Genomic DNA, 12,137 nt, shown 5'->3' on the forward strand with positions numbered 1-12,137 from the left:
ATAAAAGAATTGTCTCTGTAATGATAAGGGTGAGAGGATTGGCAGGCTGTGTGCCTTTGGCAACTTTTCTAGAAAACACAACATCCTCCCCCACCCCCGCTTTGTAGCAAGCAAAAATAAATACCTTGGTTACACTGAGGCTAATTTGCTGCAAAACACTAATCTTTGCTTCTAGAATGTTCTGCTTCTTCCCTGCTTTGATATTATATGCATTTAAGGGGGAAACAGTCCTTAATAGCCAATTAGGGGTCCCAGTGTTTTGAAGAGAGAGCAAGAATCCTTCACGCTAACCCAGTGCCAATAGGACCATAATGTTTGATAAAAACCCAAGTATTGGGTTAAATACTGTGAGCGACATGTTGTCATGTGCTGCATATAAATGCCTGAAAGCAAACCCATTGCTAGTAGGAGTGCAGGCTAAAATCTGGCTTCCTTTCTCCTACTCTCATGCATACATTTTTCAGATTAGCTCTGCTCCTAAGAGCAATCATTTTTTTAAAATACTGATACAGTAGATGAATATTCAAAGCTGAGTCTGAAAGCCGGTGCATTTTTTTAAAAGTTCACATTGCAAAAAAAAAGAGAGTGCCACATTCACTAAAGTAAATGGCTATTCAAATTCAAGGTGCTCGTTAAGAGACCTCGTTAAGATCATATGTAAGCCTATGATTTTACGGGCGTTTACTTGCTGATTGAATACTGCTTATTAAACAATTCAAAATCAATAGCTAAGGAGCAGTCCTAAGTATGGAAGGCCAGTGTAATTTCACTGGTTTACAGTAAGCCAGCATAAAGTATACCAGATCGAAACTGTTCAGGAGTGAGGCTACTGCTGACCTAAGCCTGGCAGAGAGAAAAACAAGCCTTTAGAATTGAGTTTGACTTTTTGTGGCATAGGTCCACTGGGTTGGCAGGTCAGGTGACTGAGCAGTGCAGATTTAGGATCCAGCAAAAGTTCCAGTCCCCCGCACTCAGTTCCCCCTTCTCCTGGAACACTCATTTTTCAGGGCTTATGCCAGCGTAAGAGCCACAGGTCTTGGCTCAGCCATTTTAGCCCCAGCTCAGCTGGGATGAGGGTTATGCCAGTATGCCTCCAGCTGAGACAGGATGGGGGAGTTACAAAGGCACTGCCTGGCTGCACCAGGAATTGGCCGGCTGAGGTGGAGGTCCTTGAGATCCAAACTCGCTCATCCTGGCAGATCTTGGGTTTCAGTTGCTCCCTTATTTGGGAATAAGTCACATTAAGCTCAACAGAGCTTACTTCAAAGCACAGTGGGACCTCGACCTACGAATTTAATCCGTTCCGAATGCACACTTGTAGGTCAAAAACTTCGTAAGTTGAGTTTCCCATAGGAAAAGCGGTTTCTCATAGGAATGCATTGGGAATGGAAAAATTCGTAAGTCGAGGAAACCGCATCCAAAAACTCGTAAGTCAAGGAAACCACATCTAGCCGCGAACGGGTTTTCCATTCGGATGTCGAAAAAGTCGTAAGCGCGCGGCCACTTTTTCCCCTCGTAACTCTAAAATCTTCGGATGTCGAATAGCTCGTAAGTCGAGGTCCCACTGTAGACATGTTCTGTAACGGCACAGCTTCAGTATCCTTGGGTTGTTTTTAGAGGTTTTCATAAGTCGCATCGGGTAGATGTTCCATTGTGTTGGTTTGCTTGCCTTTGCTCCTCTCTCATTTCTTATTATTGTTTTGAATTCTCTTAATTGCAAGCAGGTTCTAATGCTGTAAGCAGGTGGGGTAAAATGTATAAATAAATAAATAAATAAATAAATAAATAAATAAATAAATGTGTGTCTTTAAGGAGGTAGTAGATCATTGGACAGGGTCCAAATTGTCCTGAAATTTTGAAATCTTCTGCATGCTCTCTGGTGTTCAAAAGCACATTCATCCTGCACCCATACTGGATTAGTCTTGTTGTCATTATCATGTGGACAAAGTGATTCATCACATTATTCTCCCACCTGGCCTGGAAAGATCCATGACGGCCATTATCAGGAATAGACAGCACTGTTGTGGGAACGTGCCACTCCAGCTGAAAGAACAGCATAGTTATTGGTGCTAAGTGTTATGGCAGCAGCATGGGGAAAGCATCACATCAACCCAATTCAGGCCATAGGAAGAGCTCTGCTTGGTCATGTCAAAGGCCTAGCCCATTGTTCTGTCCCAGGCAATTGAGGGAGAGATTCCAACCACAAACCACTAGTCTCAGCTCAGACTCTAGTAAGCAATGCCAGATCCAGCAGGTCAAAGTCAAAGCAAGGTCAGATTTCCATGAACAGGGTCAGCTGAAGTAGAGGTCCGGGTCTATTGAGGTCAGTCAACCAAAGCAGAGTATAGGTCCAGATAAGCAAAGTCAGGCAAAGCAAAGGTCAAGGTCCAAAATAAGGCACATAGCACCTTGGACAGCTCCAAGTGGAGTATAGGCTCCACTTCAACTGGGCAGGTTTGAATGCTGCTCCAGCAAGCAGCCAATCCAGACTGCAGCTTTCGCTCAACCGCTTGCTCATCCAGACGAGTGGAGCCTCTACTCTTAAAGGGACCCAGGCTATTCTCAGAACCAGTCAGCATGGGAGAAGCTGAGATTCTATTATGGTCCTCAGCTGGAGCCTTCAGAGTCTGAGGAAGATGGCACACTTTCTTCAGGATGGAAAAGTGCTGGGAGAGATGTCAAGGAGTCGTTCTGAGTACAAATCCTTCTCCTGATACAAGATGTCCCCTGTTTCCTCTGTCTCTTCCCCTGAATCTGACCCCTGGCTCATGCCACCAGTCCAGCATCTCAAAGGGACCAACCAATGCCTATGGGAAGTCCACAAGGCATAAGAGCAACAGCCCTCTCACACTGTTGTTCCCCAGAGTGGCATTGTGCTGGTTCTGGAGGGAGTATATAGCCAGCATAAGTAGGCAGCAGGAAGGAGAGGTGAGTGGAGGAAGGAGGGCGGTGGAGCAAGGGAATGAAATGAGATATCCTGACCTCCCTGCCCCTGCCATCAGTAGCATAGCAGCAGCCACAGTTGCCTCTGTTGGATTCAAAGTGGTTGAATCGTAGAAGGGCAGGATCAAATATTTTCCACCTTTGATTTAATCCAAGCCAGAGGCAAACTCAGAAGTTTTAATGTTAACTTTATTTTCAAGGTGAACAGCATGAGTCACCAAATGTCATATTCTGAGCCAAGGAATTACAAAGCTCAGAAACATCTTGATCATACCTTAATGAACTTGTTCTCTACTTGTGGCTGTCTGGAATGTCTGAAATGATCTGTTATGGATTGGTATGTGAATTCTCCTTTATGGCAGGAGGGAACTGGAATTGAAAGAGGGGTTGATGCCTTTTATTTGCAGAATCCAGATGTTCTTTAACATGGTGGGATCAAAAAGCTCTCCTCATATAAGGCATCTCAAAACATAGGCAAAGGTCTACAACAGGCATCCCCAAACTGCGGCCCTCCAGATGTTTTGGGCTACAACTCCCATGATCCCTAGCTAAGAAGACCAGTGGTCAGAGATGATGGGAATTGTAGTCCAAAACATCTGGAGGGCCGAAGTTTGGGGATGCCTGGTCTACAATATGAACTCTTCCATCATTAATCACTATATACGATGCAGTGTCGTAGTACCTACATGCATTTCAACCACCATGAAGACCTACACATTGGTGCAAGTCTCCACACCTACATGTTAACCCAACTGCGTTGTTGTTTTGAGTAAAGGTGTTCACCTAAGCAAACATGGGTTGTCTGCACATGCACAGCTATCTTCAGTCACCTGGGTGTTGTGTAACACTCTGTATGCATTCCTCTCTCACCCACCGAGTCCCACCAACAATGAAGAGGATAGGAAACTTGCTTATACACATGTCTGAAAAAGACATTCTGCCACATCAAGCAGCTGGTTTATGTGATCCAAGAGATGCACTCCCACATCTTTGCAATGTTGAAGAAGACATTAGGAACAACACTCAGATTATGTGCAAATGAGCTCAATCTGAGTCCCAACATCTTCTGCCACGTTACAAAATATATTTGGAAGCGGCTCTTGGATGCACACAGGACGCAGCTGGCACTGTGGGTTAAACCACAGAGCCTAGGGCTTGCTGATCAGAAGGTCGGCGGTTCGAATCCCTGCAACAGGGTGAGCTCCCGATGCTCGGTCCCAGCTCCTGCCCACCTAGCAGTTTGAAAGCACGTCAAAGTGCAAGGAGATAAATAGGGACCACTACAGCAGGAAGGTAAACAGCGTTTCCGTGTGCTGCTCTGGTTCGCCAGAAGCAGCTTTGTCATGCTGGCCACATGACCTAGAAGCTGTACGCCGGCTCCCTCGGCCAATAACGCGAGATGAGCGCCGCAACCCCAGAGCCGGTCACGACTGGACCTAATGGTTAGGGGTCCCTTTACCTTGGGACGCACACTGCTTCATTGGTATACCTAATAATAGGACTGGCCAAGTGAATGCTTGAGATTTCTTGTGAAATCATCTGAGCCTATTCACATGAAAACTCCACTGCTCTGGTCCTGAGAAACCCATATATATCCACAGTATTCCACATAGGTGTAAAATCAAAGGAAAGCCCCCATCCGCAGCATTCAACCAGCAGCAAAGTTTCTCCACAGAGACCTTATGCTCCATACATTTATCACCTGATCAGCACTGTCAGCTCTACGTAACATCAAGCACCAGTAGGAAGAGGGAGAACAAGAAAGAAGTAAAGGATTGATTTGGTTCATGCACGATCTCCCCCAATGTTTGCCCACTTAACAACTGGGTGTGGGTATGACTCAGCTCCCTGCATGTCACCTGACCAGCATTTTTGTTGAATGACACTTGAGGTGGGAGCAGGGCCCACAAGCACCTCAGCAGGTGAGCAGCTTTGTGTTCTGCTTGTGAATTCCAGGACTAAGGTTCATACCTTCATTGGAGCATCTTCTATGGCATTCGGGATCACGAACCTTGATGTATAGGAGTAATCTGAATGTGAATGTAACTGGCAAAGTATCAGAACAACAAGGCAAATACACTTCATTGAAAAAGCACTGTAGCTATGCTGATACAAGCCACACCATGTGCCTTTGCAGCAACATGCATCTTCCAGTTTGTTTCCATATTCTTTTCCCTTTGTTTTTATTTACTATTTTATTTATTATGACAACGTATCATCTCATAATACTATAGGTGAATGGAGTTTTTTCATTCAAAGTTATACTTTGAATTGCTATAGAATGGCACTGCAATTTTTCTTGTACTTTTGGTCATTTCTACTGCCTTCAATATGATGCAGTAGAAGGGTGGTACACAAATTATATAAATTAAATGAAATATTTGCTTTCAAATATCCCCAGGGTTCCTACAGGGACATTCAGTGAACAGTTTGTTCATCTGGCAAAAGCTTTTTTGAGGGGATTCCTATCATAAATTGCTATTGTGCCAATCCCTAATAAAGAAAACCCCAAGAGATGGTGAATAATAGGTTGGGGAGAGAGATTAAAAAATACAAAGGTATCTCTTCTTCATGTTTATTTTTCATGCCATTGAGGCATCATCCATCAGTTGGTTCAGATGTCCTGGTTTCCCCTGACTTGTAAGATTGGACCCTGTTATCACTGAATGTCTGTTTTTAATCTGTTTGCTATAATATTTTTTATGTTTAAATCTGCATTTAGACTTTTATTTTTATTGTTTTCTATTTTTTATATTGCTCACTGGAAGGACAGATCGTGAAGCTGAGGCTCCAATACTTTGGCCACCTCATGAGAAGAGAAGACTCCCTGGGAAAAGACCCTGTTGTTGGGAAAGATGGAGGGCACTAGGAGAAGGGGACGACAGAGGACGAGATGGTTGGACAGTGTTCTCGAAGCTACCAACATGAGTTTGACCAAACTGCGGGAGGCAGTGGAAGACAGGAGTGCTTGGTGTGCTCTGGTCCATGGGGTCACGAAGAGTCGGACGCGACTAAACAACTAAACAACAACAATTTTTTATATTGCTTAGAGATTTTCAAATATTAAGCAGTTTAGCAATGCTGGTCATTCCAAATAATTAATTTATTTAAAAATTAATTCCCAATACATGGTTGATGGATCAGATTGAACTTAGTAAGAGAAGATGTGGTTGGACTACCTTTTTCTCACTGCACAATTTAAAAGGACTGCTGGTTATAAAAGTTTTATTGACTTGAAATACTAAGCAAGATAGATGGTCCAAACTTTTAAAATGTTCTGTTCAAGTTAAAGCCGATTTCTAAACATAAATTAGTGCAATATTCATGTAATTCCCCCCTAGTTCATTATGAATTTTCTAAAAATGAATTTTCTTTGTACACATCCGCTTCTTATTGTTGCAAGTAAATCTATTTAAAGAAACCAGATCTTTAGTAGTCATTGAGATAGTTATACACTGTGCATCATTAATGTCGAGATATACAGAAAGAGATAAATTTTATGTAATGCTTTCGTAGAGTAAAAACATCCTGCAAATGTAACGGTTGGCGCTTTCTGTAATCCACGAACAATGTCTACATTATTAAACCACATGTCGTCCACTTCACAGACATTTAGCTAATACGATAGTAATCAATGGGCTACGTAAAACTTTGAGAATCAGTTCTTATTAATGCAGTGGTAGAGTTAGATGTTTCTCAAATCATATTTTGTGGATGAGCCATAAACTGAAAATCTACTTACTGTCAATTCATTGAACATTTCCTAACCCATAAGGTGCCATCTAAAGACATGGTTCATCCAGTGTTCTTCCTCAGTGCTTTGTAGATTGTAGCTTGAAAACTGTAGAGAATGTAATAAATGGGTGTATATAAAGTGTGACACTATTGAGCCAACCCAGCTTGCAGCTTCATTCCGGGAAAGTTGGACCTGTTGAATTTCTGGTACAACTGTTCTAACTCATCTTCATGATGTAGATGAATATGTTCCAGGCTTTTCGTTCCATAAATCAGTGGTTGTCAAATTTCTTTGGGCTCCCAAATTTGATGAAGCTAACCCCTGCCCCTGCCACCGCCACCGCCCCTCTACCTCTCTCACTCCATTCTGGTCCCTTCCAACTCTATGATTCTACAGCATTGTTGCGGCTCCCCCTGCAGAACGGCGCCCAGGGCGACTGCACTACTCATGCTAGGCTAAAATGGCCTCTGCTTAAGTGCCACTGCGCAATTCAGCAGGTACAGCTCTCATTGCAACCCTGTAACGAGAGATGCTGCACCTGAGGAACTTCTGTCTTCCTCTAGGTTATTAAATGGTGAAACTCTCTATCCCATTGAGGATATTGGTGAGCATTAGCCCTAATTCCTTTTACACTTACCCACTCCATTGTTGGAGGAAGTTGCAGGGAGGAGGCTTGCTTCCAATGTGCTCTTCTGCTCTTTCACTCCAAGTGGTTGTGCCAAGGAACAATTCAAACATTACTTCAATGGTGTGTCTGCTACCAATAAATTAAGTCCTGCTCTGATACATGGTACCATTTGTATGAAGTGACCCCTATGTGGTTCATGTGATTTAAATCATGACTCCTAATAAAGCTGTGTTTCCTCACATTCATTTCTGATCTCCCAAATGTAGCCCTTAAGACTAATTTAGAGTGCTAATAGTTCCTAAAGAAGGTAAACTACTGGGCATGTATGCATTCTTGTGATAGTTTATATGAGACAGGAAGACCTCCCAATTTGACCACTGTACTAAAGTCCTAGTGCAGGCATCCCCAATCTCAGCCCTCCACTTGTTTTGGGACTGCAACTCCCATCATTCCTAGCTAACAGGACCAGTGGTCAGGGATGATGGGAATTGTAGTCCCCAAAAGGCTAGAGGGTCGAGTTTAGGGATGCCTATCCTAGTGTGTACACGTTACCAACTTAAAATGGAGCAATCAATCCCGATCAAAGCTGTTTTGGGGAAAGATACATCAAAGCACAGTAAGGTAAAGGTAAAGGACCCCTGGACAGTTAAGTCCAGTCAAAGGCAACTCTGGGGTTGCGGCGCTCATCTCGCTTCAGGCCGAGGGAGCCGGCGTTTGTCCGCAGATAGCTTTCCGGGTCATGTGGCCAGCATGACTAAACCGCTTCTGGCACAACGGGACACTGTTACGGAAACCAGAGTGCACGGAAAAGCTGTTTACCTTCCCACCACAGCGGTACCTATTTATCTACTTGCACTGGCGTGTTTTCGAACTGCTATGTGGGCAGAAGCTGGGACAGAGCAACCGGAGGCCATCATGCAGATTTGAACCGCCAACCTTCCGATCAGCAAGCCCAAGAGGCTCAGTGGTTTAGACCACAGCACCACCCACTCCCCAGATCAAAGCACAGTATTTCATAAGAAACAGCAGGGCAGACACAGGATAGATATGGGTTGTGGCTAATGTTATATGTACACCGGTTCCCAAACCACATTAGGGGACACACTAGATGCAAGACACACAGCTGTAGACACATTCATTTAGAAGTAAATCTCATTGGTTTTAAATGAAAGGTTGGAATAGTGATTGGAATAGCAGCTTTAAGGAGTTGTCATATTTGATGCAATTGATTTTAAAATTGTTTTATGTTCTACCCCTTCCTAAAGCCTTAGGTGGGGCATAATAAAGTCATGTTTATGCCTCTAACAACTAGGTCCTGTATTTCCAATACATCAGTCTGAAACACACTGCCCAGGATTTAAATGGCAGCCTTTTCCATCACATCTTGAAAGGTAGGGCACACACAAGAGCACATTTGATGTGCCTTGAGGGGTCTGCAGCCACGAAGAGAAATGAGCAGCCCCTCCATGCATACACACAAGTTCCTTAGGCATGGGGCTCTTGGGAGCCTTACAATCCAGAGGGCTGCATGCACAATACAAAAATTTATGGGTGTCCAATACTTCACATAAGCAACCTTCGTATACCTACCCTGTTTCTCGAAAAATAAGACGTAGCCATAAAATAAGCCGTAGCAGGATTTTTAAGTATTCAAGGAATATAAGCCATACCCTGAAAATAAGACATAGTGATAGGCGCAGCTACAATGCCGGTCGCGGCAGGAAGAGGAGGAGGAAAAAAATAAGACATCCCCTGAAAATAAGCCATAGTGTGGTTTTTTGAGGAAAAATAAATATAAGACGGTGTCTTATTTTCGGAGAAACACGGTATGTGAAATAGCTTACATCAAGGATATCCCTGGAAGATCCTGGTCGATCGTGGGACCCTGATGCCCCCCCCCAAAGGCTCAACATCTTTGATGAAGCTTTTCCAAAGAAAAGCTCAACAACTCTGGTCAATCCAATGGGTAGATCACTGCCGGGTTTTTTATAGTGGGAGTAGATCGCAGTCTCTTGGGAGCTGGACAGTCCTGGCTTACATCATGCAACAGATTTTCATGTATTTTTTTTTACATTTCCTTGTATGAGTTTCTTCCATGAAAGTTTCTCTGGATATAATGTGGAAAGGGATCCCATTAATTTCATCTTGGAATCTGGATGTGAAACAGCAAAAGTCAATTACATATTCGGGGAACGAATCTTCCGTGATCCTGGTGGTATGATCACTACAATTCCCCCAAAGCAAAACAATTTAATTGAACATAATTGCAGAAGAAAATCTCAGGGATAAGAAAGGAAATGCCACAGTGCAGGAACTGAACACACACAAAAAGCAATGGGGGGTGTGATTGAAAGTTTGTCTAAAATGTGACTTGATCTTTTTCACTAAGAACCTTCCGAGAGGGGAAGAGTAAGGCAAATGCCAAAAACTAGTTGGACAAAACCCGTAAGCTTTGTGTCTTATCTATGAGAATCAGTCTATGCGTGTCATGCTAGTTTTTACAGTCATAGTCTACAGTCTTGCACTGATAAAATCAAATTTGACAGTAGCACAATATAGAGGTTTAACTGACAGCACACACAGCACATTTGCTAGTCATAACGCCACAGTTTAATGACTGGTGCATCTGGGAAGCTAATTCAGATTTTTTTTCTGAATGGGATAAAGGAGCATCCAGTTAATACCAACCATGAATTCAAGCCATGTGACAAAACTGATGCTACATACCCTGTTCTTGTTCTGCATATTCTGCAAATTGAACTGCAGGAAAAGAGCCACGTTGTACATACATCCGGAGAGAAAATTCATTCTGTATTTTGTACATCCACCAGTAACAACTGAATGCATCCAGCTTGCTACTTTCAGGTCAACAAAGTAATCAGCCTTTATCTGTTAAATAGCCTAACAATTACAAATTGTGTGCCTGTTTTGAGAAAAAGTACAGGTTATAGAATTATACAAGCAGACATAGTATAAATAAAATATTCATATAAAAATAGTCTCTTACAAAATATACTCTTTTATCCTATGGTTCATTTTCCAAAGATGGAAACTTGTCTGGAGTTTTGCATTTATGTGTGATGCACATATTTCCAACTGGATTTATGTAATGCTCCTTAAAATAAATTTTTTAAAAAAAACTGGACAGGTTATGTATGCACTGGTATCTAGGTGAAGATGAATATCAGTTTGAGATTCCAGACAACTAGCAGCAAACAGCCAAACAAATTATAAAAGATGCCTGCTTTTGTACTTAATATCTATTATTGCAGGGAAAAAACATCCTGCAATTCCAACTAGTAGAAATATCTGAGTAAACAATAATATATACAGCTCAAGGGTGTCCCCTCCTTTCCATATCTACAAAAGTATTCCACAAAAAAAGCAGGCTATCTAAATGCAGAATGGTTTTCAAAAATGTCGGTAGAGTTCTTTTTAATTAAATAAATTAATATTAGCTTTATCTGGATAAATTGTTAAATATTGCTATTATTATTATTATGCCCAGATGTCCCAAATCCCTGTGCTAAAATATCTGCAGCACGACAAAAAGGCAGATAAACCAGTGTTTATATGGAAAACATCAACAATCCTACTTGCAGTAGCACATTGTCTGAAAAAAACGGAAAGACAGAAGGACCAGCAGAAGCTTTTCACAAGTGTAGAAATCCCTAAATCTGCTTAATCCACTCTCTTTAAGTTGAAATTCACACTGGCGCATTGTCACCCCATCCTATGCAAAGACCATGTTTAAGAATTGTTTGTTCCCCCAGCCCTCACTTTCTGCGTGGAGCCTTTCAATCTCTTGCTCATCCAGTCCCCAAGAGCCCCTTGCCTTGGTCTGGACATGGCCTTTTCCCCCTTAAGGCAGTCAATAAATTATGTTCTGAAGGCGCAGAATATTTGAGAGCATCTCTCCCCCCCCCCCACTTATTTATTTATTTTTTTGTATTAGGTGACTTGTTTGTTTCTGTTTCCTTTTTAAAAAAAGTCTGATGTTGTTTTTGGACTATTTCTCTAAGTCTTTGATGGGTCTCCACATAAGCGCTGATATATTAAGAGGGGAAGATGGGATCCATTTGCTGGTTTTCCTTTCGGAAACAGTGTGGGTCTTTGCTACAGTCGTGTGTAGGTGCACTGAGCTTATGTGCAAAAAAGAAATGTGTTTATTCCAAGGCTGTAGGTTCCCCCTCCCAAGCCACACTTTCATTTACAGGTGTACACTTCTGTTCTTTCACTGCACGTATTACATTTAACATAACAGCACCAATGAAATTTACAGTTGCACTGCCACACTCTTGAATACTGATGAGTATTATAACCTCGGCCGCAACACATCAGGTCACAGCCATTGGTCTGCTGGGCTGTTTTGTTGCACATTCTGCCCTGTGTTCCCACACTTCCAGTGACAGGGTCCTCTTCACAGTAGTTAGGCGATTTCTCTATGTACACTAAATCTGTATCCATGGGTTTGCGGTAGGAGAGTGGTTTCTTTATCTTAAGAAAAGTTGGGCGTTTATTACGGCTTGCCCTCACTGGTTCAACCTGAACGGCTTCATTGTATTTGTCCTTAAGGATGTAGCCCAGCTCCCTGAATTTAGGAAGAGTTGTCCAGCATGTCTTTGTAGTACATGATCCCGACACACCGTGGCACTTGCATTCCAACTTCATGTTCTCTTCAAGGATCTAGAGTAAAAGGAGGAGAGGGTGTTATATTTAAAACCACAAGAGAGGATGGAGAAGAAGGGTGGTGCACTTAAATCTGTTTCAGAATATGCAATACAATACAATTGTAAAAGGTAAAGGGACCCCTGACCATTGGGTCCAGTC

General features: G+C 42.5%; 1 protein-coding gene and 1 long non-coding RNA gene across 4 annotated transcripts in view; one reads left to right on the forward strand and one right to left on the reverse strand.

Annotated features, from left to right (window-relative positions):
• Positions 1 to 7,546, forward strand: part of LOC148686924 (uncharacterized) — a 45,927-nt gene extending 38,381 nt beyond the window's left edge. Inside the window, exon 2 of the long non-coding RNA XR_015948224.1 lies at positions 5,712 to 7,546. This is a non-coding gene — a long non-coding RNA (uncharacterized LOC148686924). The remainder of the gene's footprint in view (positions 1 to 5,711) is intronic.
• Positions 7,547 to 9,894: 2,348 nt separating this feature from the next.
• The window catches only part of WNT7A (Wnt family member 7A), a 59,031-nt gene continuing 56,788 nt past the window's right edge, over positions 9,895 to 12,137 (reverse strand). For all 3 annotated transcript variants that reach the window (XM_035106293.3, XM_088662215.1, XM_088662214.1), the window contains exon 4: positions 9,895 to 11,993. In XM_035106293.3, the coding sequence (XP_034962184.1) occupies positions 11,514 to 11,993 (480 nt within the window). In that variant the 3' untranslated portion in view covers positions 9,895 to 11,513. The remainder of the gene's footprint in view (positions 11,994 to 12,137) is intronic.

The sequence above is a fragment of the Zootoca vivipara genome, chromosome 2 (assembly GCF_965207765.1).
Source record: "Zootoca vivipara chromosome 2, rZooViv2.hap1.1, whole genome shotgun sequence".
NCBI classification, from domain to species: Eukaryota; Metazoa; Chordata; class Lepidosauria; order Squamata; family Lacertidae; genus Zootoca; species Zootoca vivipara.